The sequence below is a fragment of the Ovis aries genome, chromosome 1 (assembly GCF_016772045.2).
Source record: "Ovis aries strain OAR_USU_Benz2616 breed Rambouillet chromosome 1, ARS-UI_Ramb_v3.0, whole genome shotgun sequence".
In the NCBI taxonomy this organism is placed as follows: Eukaryota; Metazoa; Chordata; class Mammalia; order Artiodactyla; family Bovidae; genus Ovis; species Ovis aries.
The window spans coordinates 15,636,092-15,661,920 of record NC_056054.1 but is presented as its reverse complement, the minus strand read 5'-3'; the positions used below and the strand labels follow the sequence as shown (position 1 = coordinate 15,661,920).

The following is a 25,829-nucleotide window of genomic DNA, read 5'->3' as shown; positions in this document are numbered from 1 at the left end:
AACAGGATTAAAAAATTGTAAGAAAATGTTTCAAAAATGGGAAAATACCTGAACCTTCATATTGAAAAAGCCTACCTTATTCCTGGAAAATTGTCAACTCTAAGACCTTTTCTAGTAAAACAGTTATACTCTATGAATAAAAAAAAATTCAGCTAAGCCTCTAGCAAAACAGCCAAATTATTTTCAAGGCAAAGAAAGTCAGGTTTGCATCATACTTTTCAACACTAAAATGCAAAGCAAGACTATAAATGGAGGAGCGTTTTTAAGAAATCTGAGGAAAGAAAAGACAGGTTTATATCTAGATGAACTGTGTTTTCAAGTGCTGAGATTATACTGAAAGAGTTTTCAGTGTGCAAGAACACAAGAAATATTGTGACCCAGCCCCTTCCTAAATCAATTATGGAAAGAGCTTCATCCAAATACCAGATGATATATCTAAGAAAAGCAAAGGTAGGGACAAGAGTAGAATAGTATGGTATCAGTCTGGGTCCCAGTGAAGAAGGAACACAGATAGTTTAATGAAATTGTTAACTCTAACAGAGAGTTGGAGTGAGGGATTGGCTAGTCAAAAGGCAGAGAACTCTAAGGAATGGTTGAAGAGCTGGCATAAGGAGAAGCCACTACACTGGGGCAGAGATAGACAGCCCAAGGAAGCGTCTCCCTTCCCCCATCTCAGGCCCGAGATGTAAGCCGTGTTGGAGGGGGCGCCGTTGCTCACTGGTTGAGAGAAATCACTAGTGCCACAGCAGTGGAACTTGCTAGAAATTTGCCTTCTATAGTGTGGAGAAGACTGTTCATGGAAAGGTGTGTCTCTCTGTAGAAACTCTTACAAAACCATTTAAGGTGGGAGGTGGTGATGGAGGCGGAGCTGCTGCTGCTGCTGGCCGCTGGATACTTCACTACATACTGTCCAGTGTTCCGGGACACAGGCAACCAAGGAGATGGGAGTGGCTGCAGAAGCCTGCCAGCAAATGCAGTGGGACCAGAAAGCAAGTCCCTTTCCTCCTGTAATATCTTTAGATGGGGTCAAAGGATATCATTTAAAACCAATAAATCAGATAGTAGTAGCCTAAATGAGGAAATGGGGGAATTAAGGACATTATAAAGTATGTTAGTATAAAGATAACCACTAAAACAAAATTCCCAAACTTTCTTAATACCAAAAGAACAAAATGGTCAAGAAATAAATGACACAAAGAGATGAACTATGGAAAATGCAGTAAATAAAACATACTGAAGTTGAGAACAAATACATAATTTATACAGAGTGTAAAGGTGCGTGTAATTTATACAGAGTATACAGAATGTAAATGAATATTTACATTTAGCTCACCTGTTAAAACATTTCAGATTGATGCTCAAAGTCAACTCCAACTTTACACTCTACAGGAGACATACCTAAAAGAAAGTGAGTCGGGAAGGCTAAAAGTAAAAGATGACAAATGATGTATGAAGCAACTTCAAACAATATAGTAGGAGAGGTTTGTTGTTGTTCATTCACAAAGTCATGTCCCAATTCTCTGTGACCCTGTGGACTGCCACACACTAGACCCTTCTGTCCTCCACCATCTCTTGGAGTTTGCTCATATTCATGTCCACTGAGTCAACGATGCTATCTAACCATCTCCTACTCTGCCACTTGCGTCTCCTTTTGCTTTCAGTCTTTCCTAGCATCAGGGTCTTTTCCAATGAGTCAGCTCTTTGCATCAGGTGACCAAAGTATTGGAGCTTCAGCTTTCAGTATCAGTCCTTCCAATGACTATTCAGGGTTGATTTCCTTTAGGACTGACTGGTTTGATCTCCTTGCAGTCCAAGGGACTCACAAGAGTCTTCTCCAGCACCACAGCTTGAAAGCATCAATTCTTTGGTGCTCAGCCTTCTTTACAGTCCAACTCTCACATCTGTACATGACTACTGGAAAAACCATAGTTTTGACTATACGGACCTTGTTAAGCAAAGTGATGTCTCTGCTTTTTAATATCCTGTCTAGGTTTATCATAGCTATTCTTCCAAGGAACAAGCGTCTTTTAATTTTGTGGCTTCAGTCACCATCCTCAGTGAATTTAGAGCCCAATCAAATAAAATCTGTCACAGTTTCCACTTTTCCCCTTCTGTTTGCCATGAAGTGATGGGACCAGATACCATGATCTTAGTTTTTTGAATGTTGAGTTTTAAGCCAGCTTTTTCACTCTCCTCTTTCATCCTCATCAAGAGGCCTTTTATTTCCTCTTCACTTTCTGCTGTTAGAGTGGTATCATATGTGTATCTGAGGTGGTTGATATTTCTCCTAGCAATCTTGATTCCAGCTTGTGATTCATCTAGCCCAGCATTTTGCATGATGTACTCTGCATAGAAGTTAAATAAGCAGAGGTTACAGTTCTGTCATCAGACATGGTGGTGATGGTGGTGGTTGTTTAGTCACTAAGTTGTGTCTGATTCTTTGTGACCCCATGGACTGTAGGCCGCCAGGCTCCTTTGTCCATAGGATTTTCCAGGCAAGTATACTGGAAAGGGTTGTGATTTTCTTCTCCAGGGGATTTTTCCCTACCCAGGGATCAAACCCGCATCTCCTGCGTTGCAGTCAGGTCCTTTACCACTTAGCCACCCAGGAAACCCTTTAGACATGGTAGAATTCATAAGATAGAAATTACAGTAGATACAAAGTGATATAGACAGACACACTAATAGGGTATTTAACACACATCTCTCAAGACAGGCCAAGAGTACAAAAAGTAAAGGTGCTGAAGACTTTAATGAATAAGATAGATCGTGTGTGTGTGTGTGTGTGTATTATGTATGTATACCAGACTGTATACCATGGCAACTACCCTTCCACCTTGAAATTTAAAGCTCTTTGTTTAAACAGTTTTTGTTTGGAAAACAGATATATAAGCCAAAATTTCAAAATTCCTAAAACATAGTCATAATAAATATCACATCAGAAGTCTGAGATACAATCAAAGAGGTGATTGGAAAACAAATTATAGCCTTAAATACCTGTCATAAATAAAAATGAAAGGATAAATATTAAAAATTTAAGCTCCCAATTCAGAAAGCTAGAAAAAGTTATTACCCAAAGATAATACAAAGGAGAAATAAATAGAAAAAATAAAGATAAAAAGAGATTTATGAGGTGGAAAATAGAAAAGCAGAAGATCAAAGTGCTGGTTCTTTGGAGAAAGCATCAACAAAATGTACAAGCCACTAGTTAGCCTAATAAAGAAAAAAAGCAATTAGAGCAGATATACAGAAGTAGAAATGACAAAGGGAGCAATAGTGTAATAAACCAGAAAAGCTAGTTAGGACCATCACAAGGTTTAAACAGATCTATAGAAAAAATATTTTCAAAACACCTACATCAAAGCACTAGGTACAGATTATTTTACAGGGAAATCCTAGAAAACCTTGAATACCAAATAGTCTCAATTCTTCTTAATGACCTACAAGTTGCTGTAGGTCAGTGACACCCACAGAACTTTTCTATGATGATTGAAATGTTTTGTGTCTTCGCTGTCCAGCATGACACATGTCCAGCCTCATGTGACATAGAGCACTTGGAATGTGGCTACTGCAACTAAAGAATTGAATTTTTACTTTTGTTTAATTGTAATTTAAAGTTGAAAACCTATGTGATTGGTGGCTATGGTATTAGACAGTGCACTTCTGGATCACAGAAAAAGTAAGAAAATAGCCAAATTCTTTTTATAAGCAGAAGGAAATGGCAACCCATTCCTGTACTCTTGCCTGGAAAATTCCGTGGACTGGAATTTTCAGCCAGACACGACTGAGCAACTTCACTTCACTTCAGAACTTTGATACGTAAGCCTGATTTAAACACACACACACACACACACACACACACACACACACACCATCTTTATAATAAGTTTTGAAATCAAGATATGTGCATTCTCACAAGTCTGCAGAGTTTTGTCAAAGTTCATATGACTTTCTTCCTTTGCTATTTTAATATGATAAAGTCCACTAATGATTTCGCTAAACTTAAATCTTTCCATTCTCCCCAAACCCCTACTACTTCGTCTTGATGAATCACTGTTTTAAATATGTTGAATTCTACACACACACACCCTGTCATGTATGAGTATTATTATAAAAATCTTAAAATGTTAGGAATTAGAATTCAGCATATTTAAAACAGTGATTCATCAAGACAGAGTAGTAGGGGTTTGGGGAGAATGAAAAGATTTAAGTTTAGCGAAATCATTAGTGGACTTTACCATATTAAAATAGCAAAGGAAGAAAGTCATATGAACTTTGACAAAACTCTGCAGACTTGTGAGAACACACATTTCTTGATTTCAAAACTTACTGTAAAGCAACAGTACTCAAGACATTGTGGTACTGGCATAAAATGAACATAGACTTATAGATAAGAGGATTAGATTTGAGAGTCTAGAAATAAACCCATACATTTATCCTCAGTTGATTTTCAGCAAAGGTGCCAAGATAATTCAGCAGGGTTTTCAACAGCCTGCACAGGGACAACTGGATATTCACATATAAAAAAATGAAATTGGACCCCACCTCCACACCATAGTTTTGTTTTTTGTGTTTTTTTTGCTCAGTTGTGTCCAACTCTTTGCGACCCCATGGACTGTAGCCTACCAGGCTCCTCCATCCATTTTCCAAGCAAGAGTATTGGAGTGGGTTGCCATTTCCACACCATATACAAAAATTAATTGCAAGTAGATAACAGACCTAAAACTCTTAGAAGAAAACTTGGGAGTAAATCTTCACGACTGTTGGATTAGGCAGTGGTTTCTTAGATCTGGCTCCAAAAGCACAAAGAACAGAAAAAAACTGATAGACCTCAAAATTAAAAGTTTTAAATTTTGCTTCCAGAAACACTGTCAGGGAAGTGAAAAGACAACCCACACGATGGGAGAAAATAGGCAAATCTAAAAAGGCAGAGAGGTTAGTGGTTTCCAAGGACTGGGATAAACTGAGAATGGGGAGAGTGGAGGAATGATAAAATCTTCCAAAATTGGGTAGAATTATCTTTAGAGAAAAGAAGTCACTCAGTCATGTCCAACTCTTTGCGACCCCATGGACTAGCCTATCAGGCTCCTCCATCCATGGGATTTCCCAGGCAAGAGTACTGGAGTGGGTTGCCATTTCCTTCTCCAGAGGATCTTCCTGACCCAGGGATCGAACCCAGGTCTCTTGCATTGCAGGCAGATGCTTTACTGTCTGAGCCACCAGGGGAGTCAATAGAATTATCTTTGCATAACTCTAAAAACCACTGAATCAGATACTTAAAAGTATAATTGAGTTTCACCACAATAAAGCTATTATTTTTTCAAACTCACATAAACCAATTCAACATACAATATTGTATGCTGAATATTGGGAAAACTGGGTATCCACATGCAAAAAAATGAAATTGGACCTTTACCTTGCACTCTTATATAATAATTAATTCAAAATGGATCAACAACCTAAATGTAGGAGCTAAAACCATACAACTTAGAAGAAAACATAGAGGAAAAGCTTCATGACATTGAAATTGGCAGTGGTGTCCGGATATGACATCAAAAACACAGGCAACAAAAGATAAATAATAGTTATATTTGACTGCATCAAAATTAAAAATTTTGTTTATTAAAGGAAAGTGTTAGAGTGAAAAGGGAACTCATGGAATGGGAGAAAATATTTGTCGGTCATATATCTGGTCAGGGGTTACTATCCAGAATATATTTTTTAAGACTTTTTGAACTCAACAGTAACAAATAAACAACTTGATTGAAAAATAAGCAAAGGACTTGAATAGACATTTCTCTGTAGAAGATATACAAATGTCCAATAAGCACATGAAAAGATACTCTATATTGCTAATCATTTAGGGAAATCAAAATCACAATGAGATAATACTTCACACCCATTAGAATGGCTATTATCAAATAAATAGAAAATAACAACTGTTGGTGAGGATGTGGAGAAGTTGGAACTTTGTGTATCGGTGAGTATTAGAAATAAAAAATGGCATAGCCACTATGAAAAACAATATGGTGTTCCCACAAAAAAAGTTAAAAGTTAAATTACCATGGGAGGAAGGGGGGAGGGGAGGTCGCTCAGTCGTGTCTGACTCTTTGCGACCCCATGGACTGTAGCCCACCAGGCTTCTCCATCCATGGGATTTTCCAGGGGAGAGTACTGGAGTGGGTTGCCATTTCCTTCTCCAGGGGATCTTCCCCAACCAGGAATCGAACCCGGGTCTCCTGCATCGTAGGCAGACGCTTTACCGTCTGAGCCACCATAAATTACCATATGTTCTAGCAATTCCACTTTGGGATAGATAGGCAAAAGCATATAAAGTAAGGACTCAAGGAGATATTTTTATACCCATATTTAGCAGCATTATTCATAATATCCAAAAGGCCAAAACAGCCCAAGTTTCCATTGAGAGAAGAATGAGTAAATAAAATGTGGTATATACACATAGTAGAATATTATTCAGCTTTACAAAGGAAGGAGGTTCTGACGTGCTACAGTGTGAGTGAACCTTAAAGATACTATGTTAAATGAAATAAGCCAGTCACAAAAGAACAAATACTATATGATTCCACTGAGTACCTACAGGAAAAAGAATGACATTTGCAAGGAACTAGGAGAGGGGAGAAAGGAACGAGGAGTTACTGTTTGATGGGCAGAGTTTCTTGTGAGGAAGATGAAAAAATTCTGGAAATACATGATGGTGATGATTACACATTGATATGAACATACTTAATACCATTTACTTTTGAGAAAGAGAAGGAAATACATGTGTATACACACCTGCACATATATATAATGTACATGAATTTATATATATTTTATATACTTATTTTTATAAAAAGAAACACTGGACTATTAAAACGAGAAAATAATGAAAAGATTGCCTATGGGGAGTGTCTGGGAATAGTGTGGAAAAAATAGAAATGAGAGACTTCTTGGAGAATACCCATTTATATTCTTTTGACTTCTGAATTATTTGAATGTGTTACTTATTACATAAAATTAAATAAAAAATATATGAACAGGCATATACTAAAATTGGCTAACTTTTCAGTACAGTTCAGTCACTCATTCGTGTCTGACTCTTTGTGACCCCATGAATCGCAGCACGCCAGGCCTCCCTGTCCATCACCAACTCCCGGAGTTCACTCAGACTCATGCCCATCGAGTCAGTGATGCCATCCAGCCATCTCATCCTCTGTCGTCCCCTTCTCCTCCTGCCCCCAATCCCTCCCAGCATCAGAGTCTTTTCCAGTGAGTCAACTCTTCACATGAGGTGGCCAAAGTACTGGAGTTTCAGCTTTAGCATCATTCCTTCCAAAGAAATCCCAGGGCTGATCTCCTTCAGAATGGACTGGTTGGATCTCCTTGTAGTCCAAGGGACTCTCAAGAGTCTTCTCCAACACCACACTTCAAAAGCATCAATTCTTCACCGCTCAGCCTTCTTCACAGTCCAACTCTCACATCCATACATGACCACAGGAAAAACCATAGCCTTAACTAGACGGACCTTAGTCGGCAAAGTAATGTCTCTGCTTTTGAATATGCTGTCTAGGTTGGTCATAACTTTTCTTCCAAGGAGTAAGCGTCTTAATTTCATGGCTGCAGTCATCATCTGCAGTGATCTTGGAGCCCCGAAAAATAAGGTCTGACACTGTTTCCACTGTTTCCGGATGCCATGATCTTTGTTTTCTGAATGTTGAGCTTTAAACCAACTTTTTCACTCTCCTCTTTCACTTTCATCAAGAGGCTTTTTAGTTCCTCTTCACTTTCTGCCATAAGGGTGGTGTCATCTGCATATCTGAGGTCATTGATATTTCTCCCAGCAATCTTGATTCCAGCTTGTGTTTCTTCCAGTCCAGTGTATCTCATGATGTACTCTGCATATAAGTTAAATAAGCAGGGTGACAATATATAAACAGAAACAAACTGAACTCTGTATCAAATGATTATCATAGCCACATTGAAAAACTTCCAACAATCAGAACCCTTACAGTACACCCTCATTGGGAGATATTTCGAAGGAAGAGGAAATTCTGATTTTTTTTAATAATGTTAGTGGTTTTGCCATAATAATCTGAAACTATTTTGTGTGTGTTGAAGATAGATGTAATGAGTAAATAGATACAAAATATGGAATAGGAGAAGATGAGGAAGAACCTTGCAGTGTAGGATTGAATCGAAGGTATGTTATGAACTCTTTACTTAAAATAGGTATATAAATCTACAATTATATATATATTAAAATATCCATATATATTAACATATAATACATATTCCCTTAGAATATATACATGTTTACATATGTATATGTATATATTCCAAGATGGTACATGTATATGTGTATGTATGTATATGTTCCAAGCTCTGTCTGTTGAAAGGCCTAGAAATAATGACTCCTCAGTAGGAATGTGAGGAGTTGATTTCTAAATTTCCAAATTACTTGATTTCTAAATCCTGTTCTCCACTAAAAAGAATCATGGCTCCTTGAAGCAATGGCTATTTCAAGACTGAGAAACAGGTGAATCTGGAACATCTTATTTTGCCAGAAAACAGTTTCAAAGAATGATGGGTACATATCAAAAGGATATAGGAGCCAGCCTAAAGAAACTTTGACTAACCAAACCTGGAAAAGTAAAACCATCAAAAAGAATAATAAAAATATAATTGTAGTAGCACCATGGATCCCTAGTGAAACACTAGGAAAAAAAAAGTTGCAGAGAAAGTTCTGTGCAGAATTTCAGCTAATAAATATTAAAAATGATAGAAAGTTATTTTGGCAATCACCATTTTAATGAATTCAGGCCAAGACAATCGATGAATGCTAAGAAAAGCTTATAGTCCTGAAGTTTTTCCCCACTGATTATTAATTACAAGGGGGAATTACAATAAAGAAATCTGTCAGTCATTCCTTAACAAGTGATCAAATTTAGTATCATCAATGATTAGACCAACATATATACCTCTTAAAGCAATGAAGTGAGAAGTACTCAACATCACTTGTGTAGTACTTTTGTCAAAACTATTTAACATGAATGTAGTCATAAGGAAACAGTCAGAAAGAAATCCAAATTGTGGGACATTCTATAAAACAGTTAAGACTCTTCAAAAGTAGTAATTTCGTGAAAAACAAAAGGCAACTGAACTACTGTAGATTAAAGGAGACTAAAGATACATGACAACCAAATACAATAGGTAATCCTTGGAAGAAAAGTTATGACCAACCTAGACAGCATATTGAAAAGCAGAGACATTACTTTGCCGACTAAGGTCCGTCTAGTCAAGGCTATGGTTTTTCCTGTGGTCATGTATGGATGTGAGAGTTGGACTGTGAAGAAGGCTGAGTGGCGAAGAATTGATGCTTTTGAAGTGTGGTGTTGGAGAAGACTCTTGAGAGTCCCTTGGACTGCAAGGAGATCCAACCAGTCCATTCTGAAGATCAGTCCTGGGATTTCTTTGGAAGGAATGATGCTAAAGCTGAAACTCCAGTACTTTGGCCACCTCATGTGAAGAGTTGACTCGTTAGAAAAGACTCTGATGCTGGGAGGGATTGGGGGCAGGAGGAGAAGGGGACGACAGAGGATGAGATGGCTGGATGGCATCACTGCCTCGATGGGCGTGAGTCTGAGTGAACTCCGGGAGTTGGTGATGGACAGGGAGGCCTGGTGTGCTGCAATTCATGGGGTCACAAAGAGTCAGACACATCTGAGCGACTGAACTGAACTGAACTGAATCCATGGTGTATTTTAAAATGAAATAGCTATAAAGATTTGGGGACAGTTGAGAATATTTTTAATTAAATTTCTTGGATAAGATAATATTGCAGTTTTAAAGGAGAATGTCCTTGTTGCCAGGACACATGTCCTGACATATATAGAGGTGAAGTATCATGATGTCTCTAACTTTGTTAAAGGAAAACTGTGTGGATAGGTGGAAAGCAGCTGTGGTGAAGCAGTATTTAGTTGCCGAACCAGGTGGAGGGTGCATGGTTTGTTCATGTACTGTTTTTGCTACTTTTCTCTAGGTTTAAAATTTTTCAAAATAAAAAATTTTAAATAAATTATGAATATAATTACATGTATATATGTGTGTGTGTTCATGTTCCCCAGGCCTCCTCTGAACTTCTCCCGAGTTCCTGAATCAGAATCTCTGGGTAATGGGGCTTGGGATTCTGCATGGTAAAATGGCTCGCCTGCGACTCTGACACAGCTGGTTTATATTTAGGAAGCATTGCTCTTGAGACCATTCTTTATTAAAATCTTGTGTGGTTTGTGTGTATGAGTATAAGTGTGTGTGTTCTGTTCAAATAGGAACATTGCATAGTCTTCCAGGTGAAAAGGTAGAATGATTCTCAGATAATGTCAGTCTTTTCCTCACATCCCCTTGTTTTAATGGTCCATTCTGTACTTAGTCTGAGGTTATTTCTTCTAAACAGGACTATGGATCACTAGTTCTCAAACATGGCTGCCAGTTAGAACCACCTACACAGCTCTCAAAAATTTCACTGCCTAGACCTTCAGTTCAGTTCAGTCCGACTCTGCAACCCCATGAAATGCAGCACACCAGGCCTCCCTGTCCATCACCAACTTCTGGAGTTTACCCAAACCCGTGTCCATCGAGTCGGTGATGCCATCCAACCATCTCATCCTCTGTCGTCCTCTTCTCCTCCTGCCCTCAATTTTTCCCAGCATCAGGGTGTTTTCAAATGAGTCAGCTCTTCGCATCAGGTGGCCAAAGTATTGGAGTTTCAGCTTCAACATCAGTCCTTCCAATGAACACCCAGGACTGATCTCCTTTAGGATGAGGCCTTTTTTCATATCAATTAAATCTGAATTTCTGGGGGTAGGGTAATGTGTTCTTTGGTGCTCCCCAGGGGATTCCAGTGTTCAAAATTGAGAGTCCCTAGTCTAGATCAGAGCTGGCCTCTAGTGAGGCCCCTAGTCACTTGTGTCAGGATCTCAGTATAAACTACCTGTTCAGAAATGATCACATACTCTGGTGTGTGGGGGACATTGACTTGAAAGGAACTCTTATATTCCCAACACTAATCAGTCTTCTCATATGGTCAATAACCTCTGGAGTCTGACAGTGAAAAGGCGGATTTTAAAAGATCCACATCTCACTTCTGATTATGGAAATTTGAACTCTGTTTCTAGAAACTGATGGAAGGGGTAAAATTTTGGAGAGAAGTAGCTTTAATTACAGTATCTTAAATACTTATGTGATAAAGGTAATTTTAAAAATATTCGCTGAACTGTCTTCTCTGCAGAAAGGCCCCTGACATTGAATAATGCCAGACCCATCTTTACCTACACTTGTCTCAAGACTAGTCACAACCACCCCCAGTTAAATAAATCTGTATGAACTTGTGTTTGAGTGTGTATGAGAGTGGAGTAGCAAAGTGGTGACAGCATCCTGGCAGAAAAAAAAGGAATTCTAGCAGTCCTTCCCAAATACAGCCTGGCTGAACATTCACTTCTTACTCGGGGAAGAGTTTGTTCAGTGTCTCTCTCTCCCGGCTCTCATTTCTCTCCCTCTCGAGGTGTCATTTAGGTTTAGCCCACCCAGACTCAGTTTGGAAGCACTGCTTTAGTTGCGTCATTAGCTGACGAATACAGAAACAGGGAAAGGGAAGTGAGTTGTCCAAGGTTATGAGTGAGTGAGTGGCATGTTTCTTGACATGTATTTGTGTTTGTACATGTATGTAAAGCTCCTCTGGAAGGAGAAAAATGATTTAGGAATCATCTTGCGAGCCATAGAGTCTAATAACTTAGAGGAGCTTTAGACTCTATAACTTCAAGATGATTCTTGAATCATTTTCTCCTCCCAGAGGAGCTTTACATACATGTACACATGTACATGTGCTTCCTGGTATGAGTGCTGTTCTATTACCTGCCGCCAGAGGGCATGAACTGAGATTAGATTCTAGCCTGCTTATCTACATTGAAGTCCAGAGCTTGCTCAGATCACTGTTTAAACAGACAAACCTTAATTTATTCAGTAGTCCAACAGTCTTAGGAGCATCTGAAAGTTCTTTGGAACTGGTTGTTTATAAATATTTGTAAAATAAAGCTTAGGTAAGCACAGAATACTCACAAGTGCCTGGGGTTAGACTTGGAGACCTGGCTTTATAATATTACCCCAGCCACTTACTGGTTTAGCTGTGTGGCCAATGGTGAGTTGCTTTACGTTGACTTTTAACCTTCAGGTGCCTGACCTGCCAGATCGTTAATAAACTCTGCCACACATGCCTTTTGTGAGGATTAAATGGGATAACATGATAAAGCATTTCCTAGCACCCATTTAATAAGTGGAGGTTTTTTCCCTTTGTTTAGTAAAACTTTTATGGAGCTTATATTCTGGTTAGAAAAAACACACATTACATGGAAAAAAGAAAATTCAGGCACTGATGAAAGCTAAGGATAATAAGGTGAAGAATCTAGGAGGCTATTTGAGGTAGAGTAGTCTAGGAATGCCACTCTGAGGAGGTGATATTTCAACAAAGAACTAATAAAAGATTTGAGAAAAGGAAAGGGTGTTGGAGGCAGAGGGACACAGCTTGGTGTGCTTGGAAAACAGAAAGACCAGTACTCAAAGGGCAGGGGAGAGATATATGAATTAGAAGATGTAAGCAAGTTCCAGATTTGTAAGTTTTGTTAAATACATAAAGACTTTAGATTTATTTTGTGGTATAAGATGTAAGCATAAGAGTGATGTGATCTGATTTATATTTTTAGAAACATAACCATATCATTCTGATCGCTGTGTGGAAAATAGACAGTAAGGAGGCAAAAACAGAAGCAGAGTGGTTAGAAAGCTGTTGTCGTAGGATGGGCAGAGCCTGACTGTGGCTTAGATTAGGGTGTTAATGGGGGAGAAATACAGAATGGCAAGGAATGGTTCGGTTTAGGATATATTCGATGTAAGACCATCAGTACTTGCTGATTAATTGTATTTGAGAAGCAGTAGAAATGGAAGAACCAAGAGTGACTTCCAGGCTTTATGGTCTCAGAAAAGCGAAAGTGAAGTTGCTCGGTTGGGTCCGACTCTGCAATCCCATGGGCTGTAGCCTACCAGGCTCCTCCATCCGTCAGGCAAGAGTACTGGAGTGGGTTGCTATTTCCTTCTCCAGGGGATCTTCCCAACCCAGGGATCGAACCCAGGTCTCCTGCATTGCAGGCAGAAGACGCTTTACCTTCTGAGGCCCTTGGGAAGCCCCAAAAGTTTGGTCTCAGAACCTGGGTTTAAATAACTGGTGCTGTTAACCCAGATGAGGTGACTAGAGGAAAGGGGGTTGTAAAATCAAGAGTTCTGTTTCAGACTCACTCATTTTGAGATTTCTTGGCATCCAAGAATTATAGAATAAGGCAGTTGAAAATACGAGCATGAAACTCAGAACAGAGGTTTGGGTTAGAAATATAAACTGGCAGTCATCGTTGATGGGAAAGGAGTACAGACCAAAGAAGAGAGAACCAGTGGCCAGATACTGAGGTACTCCAACTTTAGAGGTTAAGATTTCTTACCCACCTGGCCTTTTTTTTTGCACTCCATTGTTTAATTTGAGGAGACCCTCAAATTATTGTTTTTTCCTTTTCCTTCTTGCACAAATGTACAACTCCAACTCTTTTACCAAGAAAGATAGCATGGTAGAACTGAATGATTAAATGCTTGAAGACATTAATGTGCTGATTAATAATGAAGGTTCTGGTGACAGAAGAGTCCAGTTTAAATCCTCCTCTGCTATTGACTAGCTCAGTCTTTTATCTATAATAGTCAAAAGCCAGCATTTATTTAATACTTATTATATACCAGGTATCTTTTTAAGTGCTTCACATGTATTTATATTAACTTGTTTTAATCCTTAAAACAACCCATTGAAGTAGTTACTAGTTTTATCCCACTTTTTTTTTTTTGAGGAAACTAAAGCCAGAAAGGGGCCTTATTATTTCCCAGATATCACACGCCAGCTAAGTAGCACATCTAAATTTGAATCTAGGCAGCCTGGATCCAAAACCAGTGCTGCTTTTCTCATACCAAATTCACAGAGCTGTGAAAGTGAAGTTGCTCAGTCGTGTCCGACTTTGCGACCCCACAGACTGTAGCCCACCAGACTCCTCAGTCCATGGAATTTTCCAGGCAAGATTACTGGAGTGGGTTGCCATTTCCTTCTCCAGTGGATCTTCCCAACCCAGAGATTGAACCCGGGTCTCCCGCACAGCAGGCAGATGCTTTACCATCTGAGCCACCAGGAGCTGTAGAAGTGATTAAATGAGATAGCCCATTTAAAAGTACTTAGCACTTGGAGGCTAGCACATAATATGAGCATAATAAATGTTTTTTGTGGGAAGTAGCATGATATAGTGAAAGAGAACCAGGGGGTTGGGGGATAAGTACTCAGTAACTGGGTTGGCAGCATTTCTGCTTTACCCTTCTTCTCTTGAAGAAGCTTGCTAGGAGGTAGGGAAACATAGTTAATAACCTGAGGTTTGGAGTAAGACCATTATATAGTAGAATTTGTTTCGACCACTTATTACCTGGGACCAGCTACTTCTCTTTGAGTTTCTCTTTCATCATTTGCAAACTAGGGATAATGATAGTGTACTTCTCATGGTATTATTTGAAATATCCTGAGAGAGGTACCTATAAAGTAGTACATGATAAGCATTCAGTACATATTAGCTATTATTATAATAAGTGTTTCCAGAGTGAGAGGATTTTTTTTTCTTAGCTCAGGCACCAGGTGAGATAGAAGCCCCTCAGTAACCCACTTCTGAAAAATTGAATTGGGAATTACATGGTGAGGCACTCCAGTTGTTGGAAACTGAGGGCATGAATCTGAATTTTCTAAAGACTCTTGAGAGTCCCTTGGACTGCAAGGAGATCCAACCAGTCCATTCTGAAGGAGATCAACCCTGGGATTTCTTTGGAAGGAATGATGCTAAAGCTGAAGCTCCAGTACTTTGGCCACCTTATGTGAAGAGTTGACTCATTGGAAAAGACTCTGATGCTGGGAGGGATTGGGGGCAGGAGGAGAAGGGGATGACCGAGGATGAGATGGCTGGATGGCATCACGGACTCGATGGACATGAGTCTGAGTGAACTCCGGGAGATGGTGATGGACAGGGAGGCCTGGCATGCTGCGATTCATGGGGTTGCAAAGAGTCAGACACGACTGAGCGACTGAACTGAACTGAACTATAGTCACTCCTCCCTATTCCTCCATTTTACAGAGGTGTAGGGAACATTTCTCTATAACAGCTGTGCCTTGCTGTGCCTTATTCTTAGGTGTAGTGAACTATTCATGGCAGATTTGCTCTAGGTTTGGCTTGCTTCAGCCCTTTCCTGACCTAAGGAGAATTGTTTTAAATACTCTCATGTCTCTCCATCTTCTGCTCAGAGTTGGCTTTATTCTTAGTTGTGTTCTCTAGTTAGCAGTGCCAAATCTACAAACACCCTTACAAATATGATCTCAGAGAAGAGCTCTCCAACATGCATATCATATCAGAAAACAGTTGAGCCAGTTTGGGACATACCATAAAATATTTTGGTCTAAAGGGAATGTGATGCTCTTAAATGGCATTATCTTGCATTCCATAGCCAGGTAGGTAGGTAGAGCCCACTGTAGACATCCCCACCAAATCACCTGAAATCAGGGTTTGGAGCGGGGTAGGGAGGAGTTGCAAAAGGAAAAAAGGCTTGGCAGGCAAAAAGGAAGTGGTAGCAGTTTGATAGGAATGTACAAATTGCTGTCTCCACTGTTGATAAGAATGAGCTATCCCAAGAAGTCTTCTGACCTTGGGAAACCCCATTTAGCCTAGCCAGCTTTGAGACTTAAGCATTTAAATCATGTGGGGTAGTGCCTCTTTTCTTATTTCCATTTTTTCCTCTCTTCTCACACTCCCCTCTTTAATTTAATTATAGCTCTTAATTAATACTTAATCCCAAAAGCTGCTTCTTCCTTTTCCATTTCCCATGCACGTTGATAATTTAGCATAGTATATAAGAGCATGGGCTCAACAGTCAGATTGCCTGAGTTTCAGTCCTTTCTTTGTCATTTGTTCACTTTGAAATCTTAAGCAGTTTACATTATACCTCTCTTCTCATCCATAAAATGAAGATAATTTCTACCTCACAGAGAAGGCGATGGCACCCCACTCCAGTACTCTTGCCTGGAAAATCCCATGGATGAAGGAGCCTGGTAGGCTGCAGTCCATGGGGTCGCGAAGAGTTGGACACAACTGAGCGACTTCACTTTGACTTTTCACTTTCATGCATTGGAGAAGGAAATGGCAACCCACTCCAGTGTTCTTGCCTGGAGAATCCCAGGGACCGGGGAGCCTGGTGGGCTGCTGTCTATGGGGTCGCACAGAGTCGGACACGACTGAAGCGACTTAGCTGCAGCAGCAGATTGTGTTGAGGATTAAATTAGATAACCAGTAGAAAGTGCCTGGCCCAGTATCTGGCCCACAGTGAAGTACACAGTAATCAGATGTTGTTGTTGCTATTTCTGGCTGTGCAGCTCTGGTTCAACCTGTCTGTCCTTTGTCAGGAACAGGAGAGCTGAGGTTGACTGGGAGATTATCAAAAGGCACTAGATTTTGGTATCTCAAGTTGAAGGTTGAAGCCAAATTGAAGAGAGCACTTGGAGCTCTAATTGGAAAATATAATAATGATCTTATTCTTACAATTTATTAATTAAATAGTATATTCTTGACTTGTTACTCAGTCACTAGGTCATGTCCAACTCTTTGCAGCCCCATGGACTGTAGCACACCAGGCTCCTCTGTTCCCCATTGTCATCCAGAGTTTGCTAAAATTCATGTCCATTTAGTTGGTGATGCTATCTAACCATTTCATCCTCTGCTTCCCCTTTCTCCTTTTGTCTTCCGTCTTTCCCAACATCGGGATCTTTTCCAGTGACTTGTCATTGAGGAATGACAATGGCCAATTAACCTCTCTAGGCTTCCTTTGACTCTTTTGGAAAATGAATGTTTTTGAATAAAATAACCCCTTTCATCTTCGTCATGAAGCCTGATCCTTCGTTAAGTAAAAATGAATATCCAAAAGTTTTTTTGTATTCTGTATATGTGTGAGAGAGGGGAAAAGAGAAAGTGAGAGAGTGAAAGTGTATTTATATTGAGATAAACCAAAAAGTTTTACTTGTATATTGGATTTATCAGACATATTTGGTTTCTTCTTAAGAGATTATATCCCCTTTCACACTGTACTGTCTAGATCATTTCTAAGTATTTGTTATTCCTATCACACATCTGTTTTGGATTTTTCAAGGAAACCTTTCAGGCATTATGATGTACGTTCTATAATACCTGTCTTGGTGTCAGGGAACTTGGTTGGGGACTTTACTACTACCTTTGCAACATTACCTTGAGCAAGTTACATTCCCTCTTACGTGCCTCATTTTCTCATCTGTCTAATGAGGCATTTTCTCTGCTTAACCTTTAAGTCCTTTCCTAACAGTCTGTAACTATCACAGCATAGGTTGTGGCAGGAGTAGCTGGATTCCCAAAGGAAAACTTGGTATCGCAATTCCCTTTGAGATGTATTTTTTATCTGTTGCCCGTTATGTTTGCTGCAGGATTTCGGCTGAATGCTTCCTCTTGGCCCATGTTCCTTTTGAAGACGCTAAATGGAGCAGAGATGGCTCCCATCAGGATTTTCCACAAGGTACGGTGTTCCTCAGCTATCACCAGCTCCAAATTACTTAAGGTCAAATGCGTACATCCTTTCAATTACCAAGCCTCTGATGTCTGCATTATATTTATGGCCTGAGGATGCCTTTTCAGAAACTAGTTCAGCAGAAGGATTTTTAAAGTGCCTTATGAAGCAGCAATTATCCCCAGAGAAATACTAGATTGTAAGGTAGGATTTCTGGGTTTGGGGATTTCTTATTTCTCTTCTGATAATAAGTTTTGACCTCATCTGTAATGTGGATTTCTGTCTATCTCACAGGGTTGTTAAGAAGTTAGACATTTTTTGTCAGTAAAACATATAAAATGTAATATAAATCTAAAGGCTATTCTTATGGAATTCCATAACATCCATCTTCTAAACAGAGAGGAAGGAAGCAGACTATTTTTTAAGTGCCTGCAGTATGTTTGGGGTTTATATACACTATCTCATTTAATACCCACAGTTAACTTTACGAAGCAAGAATTATTATTTTGGTTTAGTAGTTAAGGAAACAAAACACTCAAATAAGAAGCTTGCCCGAGACCACATGACTAGTAAGTGGTAGAACAGGAATTAGAAACATGTATTTGTTTTTCCTGGTTTTTCAAGGGAAAAGGCAGTCAGTCTCCTCTCAGTTGATCTTTCATGAGGTTGGAGTTACTATAAAGGAGCCTGAATTAGCATTACTTGTGCTGCCGTTTGGGCTTTTCGGGTGGCGCTAGTGGTAAAGAACCCTCCTGCCAGTGCAGGAGATGTAAGAGATCTAGGGTCGATCCCTGGGTTGGGAAGATCCCCTGGAGAAGGAAACGGCAACCCACCCTGGAGAAGTCTTCCCTGGAGAATCCCATGGACAGAGAAGCCTGGAAGACTACAGTCCTTGGCGTTGCAAAGAGTCGGATGTGACTGAAGTGACTTAGCATAACATGATGCCATTTAAGTCTAAAACCTGAGAGCACCATGGTTCCCAGAATACAGTATACTGGGCAATTTGAAATCCTTCCACTGGAGAGTACCTCAGAATGGTGGGAGGTAGGGGCCAACAAGTATTCTTTTAAATGCTTTACTGATCTTCCTAGGAAGTAAGAGAATTCTCCAAGGCCAAAATGAAGAAGGAAAACCAGAGTGTTAGGTGTACTGAATGTGCTGATGCCTTAAGGGGCTTTGCCAGTCTTACTTTTTAAGGACCTTGTCTTTTAACAACTAGAGTTAGATAGAAGTTGAAGCCTTGGGCCCATGCAAGGCAGAAAATGGACCTGGGACAGCCACATGAAAAAACAAATGGATCCCTCAAATGTTTACTCCTCAGTGAAAAGACCAGGAAGAGGCCCTGCCTGGGCCATGGGTAGGGGAACTGAGTCATTCTTCTGATAAAAGCTTTCCCCCGTGGAAATCCAAGGTTCAGATATAGTGCCTGTGTTGTCTCAGAACCCCGGAATTGGAGAGGGATATTTCTGAGTGCCTGGCAGAAGGAAACCCAAAACCTCTCTAGAGGGTTTGGTTTTTTCAACCCAGATGTCGTAGAAGTCTCAAAAGTGAAGTACCATTGAAAATCAGTTCAGTTCAGTTCAGTTTATAATCCAGAGCCCTCAAACTCTCAAAACAAATCCTTCGTGATGAAACATCAGTAGACACAACAAACAGTAAAACTATAACCTCAAGGAGTTTCAGATAATAGAAACATCAGATAGAAATTTTAAAATAAGTATTTGAAGATGATTAAAGAATCAGTCCAGGTTCGATGTATGATACTAGATGCTTGGGGCTGGTGCACTGGGATGACCCAGAGGGATGGTATGGGGAGGGAAGAGGGAGAGGGGTTCAGGATAGGGAAAACGTGTACACCCATGGCGGATTCATGTTGATGTATGGCAGAACCAATACAGTATTGTAAAGTAATTAACCTCCAATTAAAATAAATAAATTTATATTTAAAAAATTTTTTTAAAGAAAAGGAATTTTAAAATGAGAAAAGTACAAACCTCTATTCTTTAAAGACAAAGTTTAAAAAAGCAAATTGAATATCTAAAATGAAACCATTAAATTTAAAAATCTTTTAAAAATTAAAAATAAAATAAAAAATCTTAGATAGGTATTTAGGCAACTTAGACCTAGATAAGAATTAACTTTAAGACATATGTGAGGAATTTCTCCGGAGTACAATACAGAGAGATGAAGAGATGGAAAATATTAAAGAGAAAAGATAAAGATAATAATATCAGAAGGTCCGATATATGCTGAACATGAATTCTAGAATAAAAGAGTCGATATTTGAAAAGATAATGACAGAATTTTCCAGAATGTGTGATAAAGACAAATGTATACTTTAAAACATTGTGGAATAACTGAAGTCAAAAGATCTGAGCAAATAATCACACAGAATACAGTCATCCTCAGTATCTATGGGGGACTGGTTACAGGAACCCCTGAATACAGAGATCCACACACACTCAACTCCTTTATATAAAATGGTGTAGTACAGCAAGCTCTCCATATCTGCAGCTTTCACGACGCAGACTGAACCTTCAAAGGCATTGCAGTTAGGCTGAAAACACATTTCTTGACAGCAATAGTACGAGGCAAAAGGTAATAGAGTAATACCTTCAAAGAATTAAGAAAAAAATGGTTGTCCACCTAGAATTTTATGTCTAATTCTACTGTTACTTCAGAATGAATGCAAAATCAAGACATTTTCAGCAAATTAATATAAATACATTCACTGAAAGAACAATTGAAGAGTCTGTTTCAAGAAGATAATTGAACCTGGAAAGTAAGAATGAGATGTAAAATGTAGTGCTAGGGAAAGATAGGTTAGCGTGTGAGTGTAACTAAACAATCATTGCCTATAACTGTATAAACAGTTATAGTAGCAAAAGTGATCAGTTGGCACTGTAACAGTGTGGAACTAAATTATCCAACACCTGTTAACTCAGGAGTAATTTAAATATTCAGAGGTCCTAGTATTGTTTAATTAAGGATAAATTTTAGACTTAATTATGTCAGCTGTACAGTTATGATCTGAAGGGGATCCACCAAAAGATTAAATATAGAATGATTAACATCTGAATCAATGGAAAGGGGAAAAGGGAAGAAAATTCAGTTGATTGTTAAGGAGAAAAAAGAAGTTAAAGGTACAACTTGAAAAATAAGTTAAATAGAAATGATATTTAGAAATGATAATTATAATAAATTTAATATGTCAGCTATGAGAAGTTAAACTCATCAGTTTAGTCAGACATAGATCAGATTGTTTTTAAATCTAGCTGCATGCTGTTTACAAGAGACATTGCTGAAATATGACACAAAGGTGTTAAAAATAAAAGAATATAAAACATATACCAGGCAAACCTTTATCAAAATAAAGCTGGTGTTAACTGTACTGAAATTAGACAGAGAAGACTTCGGTACCAAACAGTATTAAAGAAGTTACTATCTAATGATTAAAAAAAGAATAGGTCACTAAGAAGATGAAAGTTACACATGGTCCTAAAAAACATAGCCTCAAATAGACAAAGCAAAATTTGACAGAATTACGTGGAAAAATTAGACAATCCACAATCATTAGAGGATATTTTAATACACATCTCTCAATAATTGATAAATCAAATAGACAAGACAAAAAGTTATCAATCAGCATAAGCTAATGAGTTATAAATCAATTCAGTTCAGTTCAGTTGCTCAGTCATGTCCGACTCTTTGGGACCCCATGGACTGCAGCACACCAGGCCTCCCTGACCATCACCGACTCCCAGAGTTTACCTAAACTCATGTCCATTGAGTTGGTGATGCCATCCAACCATCTCATCCTCTGTCATCCCCTTCTCCTCCAGCCTTCAATTTTTTCCAGCATCAGGGTCTTTTCAAATGAGTCAGTTCTGCTCATCAGGTCACCAAAGTACTGGAGTTTCAGCTTCAGCATCAGTCCTTCCAGTGAATATTCAGGACTGATTTCCTTGAGGATGGACTGGTTGGATCTCTTTGCTGTCCAAGGGACTCTGAAGAGTCTTCTCCAACACCACAGTTCAAAACCATCCATTCTTCATCAATTTTAAATCAGTTTTAAAAAATAAAGTCATTCCTATTTAATAAGTGATTTGAAAATGAAATTTTTGAAGATGCTCTTTAAGATAGCAATAGGTTACAGTATGGCTAGAAAAATGTCAGTAAAATATAAGATATTTATAAGGAATTTTTAAACTTATACTGAAGATGAAATCTCCATTAAAGAATACTTAACATATGGAAAATGCTATGTTCATGGAAGGAAAGGCTCAGTATCATACATACAAAAGTTATTTTTTCCCAAATTATAAATTCACTGGGATTCTAGTCAAAATACAAATAGGATTTTCCTGTGGAACTTGAAGAACTGATCCTGAAATTCGTATGAAAGATCGAGGAGAAAGAATAGCCAAAACAATAGTGAACAATAACAAAGTAGAGGGACTTTTTCTTCCAGATACCCACTTAAAAAGACTGTGTTATTGGTACAGGATGAGACAGTAAGACAAAGGGAAACAGAGTATACAACAATTTTTGGAAACTTTATGCAACTGCATTGCAAATCAGCACCCAAGAACTAGCTACACTACTGGAGAGAGTTCACAGTGTTCCAGCTGCTTTGGAGGGCAGTTTAACAATATTTAATAAAGTGGAAGATGAATTCTCCAGGCAAGAATACTAGAGTGGGTAGCCATTCCCTTCTCCAGGGGATCTTCCCAACCCAGGGATTGAACTTGGGTCTCCTGCATCATAGGCAGATTCTCTACCATCTGAGCCATCAGGGAAGCCCATACATCCATCCTGCTGCTGCTGCTGCTGCTGCTAAGTCGCTTCAGTCATGTCCGACTCTGTGCGACCCCAGAGACGGCAGCCCACCAGGCTTCTCCATCCCTGGGATTCTCCAGGCAAGAACACTGGAGTGGGTTGCCATTTCCTTCTCCAGTGCATTAAAGTGAAAAGTGAAAGGGAAGCCGCTCAGTTGTGTCCGACTCTTAGTGACCCCATGGACTGCAGCCCACCAGGCTCCTCCATCCATGGGATTTTCCTGGCAAGAGTACTGGAGTGGGGTGCCATTGCCTTCTCCGACCTATAACCCAACAATTCTACTCTTAGGTATACACTCTGAAAAAAAATCCTCCCACATGTGAAAAAAGAAACAATAAGAAACAACAATTTCACAGCCATAAGAATGGCTGTGAAAACTCTTTTGAAATAGTAAACAATTCAAAACAACATTACATGTCTGCTGAAAGAGAGGAAATAAATTATGATGTAATGGAGTACTATTAGCAGTTAAACTCGAGCTAAATTTACAACATGGTTACATTTCAAAAACAGTGTTGAACAAAAAAAAGCAAGTTGTAGAATGATATGTTCACTATAATACTATTTATATAAAATTTTAAAGTGTGCAAATTATATATATAATTTGGCACCCCTCTCCAGTACTCTTGCCTGGAAAATCCCATGGATGGAGGAGTCCATGGGGTCACTAAGAGTTGGATACGACTTGAGCAACTTCACTTTCACTTTTCGCTTTCATGCATTGGAGAAGGAAATGGCATGGACACGACTGAAGTGACTTAGCAGCAGCAGCAGTATATACACACACACATAGTAAAGTATAAAAATATGCATAGGGAAGGGCACATAGGAGGATTCAGCCTTACCTGTTACCTTTTATTTCTTGAAAAAAAAAAAAGACCCAAAGCAAAAATGTCAAAATATTAGAATTAACAAAGTAATACTTTGGTATATTTTGAAATTCATTTAAAGGAAAGTCTAAAGTTCCATTGTAAATCTTACATAGCACTTTCTAATCATCCCAATGAAGTACCAGTTTCTTGGCATACATAGTCTCTCTCTTTGTATCTAGGTCTGTATATCTCTTGTCTCTCATCTAGGAACCACCGTCACCTTCTCACAACTTCTTCAAAATGGGAATGAAGCTAGAAGCTGTGGACAGGAAGAACCCTCATTTCATTTGCCCAGCCACTATTGGGGAAGTGCGGGGCTCGGAGGTGCTTGTCACTTTCGATGGGTGGCGAGGGGCCTTTGACTACTGGTGCCGCTTCGACTCCCGTGACATCTTCCCTGTGGGCTGGTGTTCCTTGACTGGAGACAACCTGCAGCCACCTGGCACTAAAGGTAAAGGCTTGTAAAGTCGGAACCCAGGTTACTAAGGGAGCCTGCCTAGATCTCCCATGGTCAGCATCCCTTCACCAGTAAACCTCACTCACAGGCAAAGGAGGATCAGGGGCCAGCAACCAACATCCAGTCAAGAGCAGTCAGAAACAGAAAGAGTTTAAACATCGCGTGAGGATATACACAGAGTGTGGCATAAAGTAAAATTTCCTTGCTCAAATACCTTGGTTTATTCTCAAGCAGCTAGCTTCTCCTCCCTCTTACTCTTATTCCTGGACTGTTCCAGAGTTTGAATAGTATCATTCTTGAGGTGCACATCCCAACTTTGTAATTGAGCTGGAGTAACATTGTATTACATAAAAATACTTAACCAGCACTGTAGTTTAATGGAAAAACCATGGGCTTAGATGTAAGATAGATTTGAAGTCCATCTCTGCCTTTTCCCAGCTGTGTGGCTTTTTGGTCAGTTAGTTGACCTCTCTAAACCTCAAAATTCCTCATCTGTAAAAGAATACCTACTTTATAAATGAGATTACCTGGGCAAAATGCTTACATAATGTCTGGCAAACACCAAATGCTAAACAAATGTTTTCATTGTATTACTGGGGCTGTTATTCTATATTAATATAATAGTATTTATTATACTTACTATGTAATATGCTATATTCTTATTATTATTATACTCTTATTATTAAAATAACTGCTACTAGTGGGAGAGTATACATAAAATACTAGAATAGTACCACAGGATAGTTAACAGTCAATGATATTTCTGATGGTCATGATGTCGGAGAACATCCAGGATAAACTTTGAGGTAGCTCTTAATAAAGAAAATAAACAGGAAGAATCTCATTCCTAAAAGTACTGGTAAATCTGAGAGAATAGAAAGTCACCCTTCCTGTTGTCTGTGGGTTTCATTTCTAAACCTCTATCAGATTCATTCATTCAATTAGCCAAATATTTATGTAGTACCTAATTGTGAGCCAAACTCAGGATACAGTAGCTACAAAGATGAAAACCATTCATCAAGTGCCCTCATGACAGTTTCATTTTAGAGGGATGAGATAGTCAATATACATTTAAATCAAGAAATAAACAAGATTATTTCAGATAGACAATTTTTCCTAAGGAAATAAAGTATAATAAGATAGTGACTGTGAAGGGATTCATTTAACAGCTTTATTGAATATAATTAAAGTAAAATATGGAGAAGGCGATGGCACCCGACTCCAGTACTCTTGCCTGGAAAATCCCATGGACAGAGGAGCCTGGTAGGCTGCGGTCCATGGGGTCACGAAGAGTCAGACACGACTAAGCAACTTCCCTTTCAGTTTTCACTTTCACGCATTGGAGAAGGAAATGGCAACCGATTCCAGTGTTCTTGCCTGGAGAATCCCAGGGACAGGGGAGCCTGGTGGGCTGCTGTCTCTGGGGTCGCACAGAGTTGGACACGACTGAAGCGACTTAGCAGAGCAACAGAAGTAAAATAAGTTGCACATATTTAAAGTATACAGTTTGAAAAGTTTTGACACATATATATATATATATCCATGAAACCATTACTTTAATCAAGATAATGAACATACCCATCATCCCTAAAAGTTCACTGTTCCTTTTTGTGGAGGGGGAACTTTTTGGATACAATTTCTTTTTAGAAAAAATTGTCCAAAAAGATGATTGATATTTGAATTCGATGACAAAAAGAAGCCATGCAAGGAAAGAGAATTCCAAGCAAGCAGATGTGACATACTTACAATGGTACTGAGACATGAATGAGTTTATTATGTTTCAAGGACAGAAAGAATACTGCTCTGGCACAGTGTACCATGGGAGGGGCAAAGTGGCACAATCATGTAGGACCTTATAAGCCAGAGTGATAATTTGGATTTTATTCTAAACATAATGGGGAATCATCAGAAGGAGTAACAAAATCTGATTTACTTTTAAAAAAAATCACTTGCACTTGTGTCCAAGAATA

At 39.0% G+C, this 25,829-nt stretch overlaps 1 protein-coding gene across 5 annotated transcripts in view; it reads left to right on the top strand.

The window, feature by feature from the left end:
• SCMH1 (Scm polycomb group protein homolog 1) overlaps positions 1 to 25,829 on the top strand; it is a 216,212-nt gene that overhangs the window by 99,754 nt on the left and 90,629 nt on the right. For all 5 annotated transcript variants that reach the window (XM_042246471.2, XM_060397509.1, XM_027968452.3 and 2 more), the window contains 2 exons: positions 17,612 to 17,700; positions 23,610 to 23,853. In XM_042246471.2, coding sequence (XP_042102405.1) covers positions 17,612 to 17,700; positions 23,610 to 23,853 — 333 coding nt within the window. The remainder of the gene's footprint in view (positions 1 to 17,611; positions 17,701 to 23,609; positions 23,854 to 25,829) is intronic.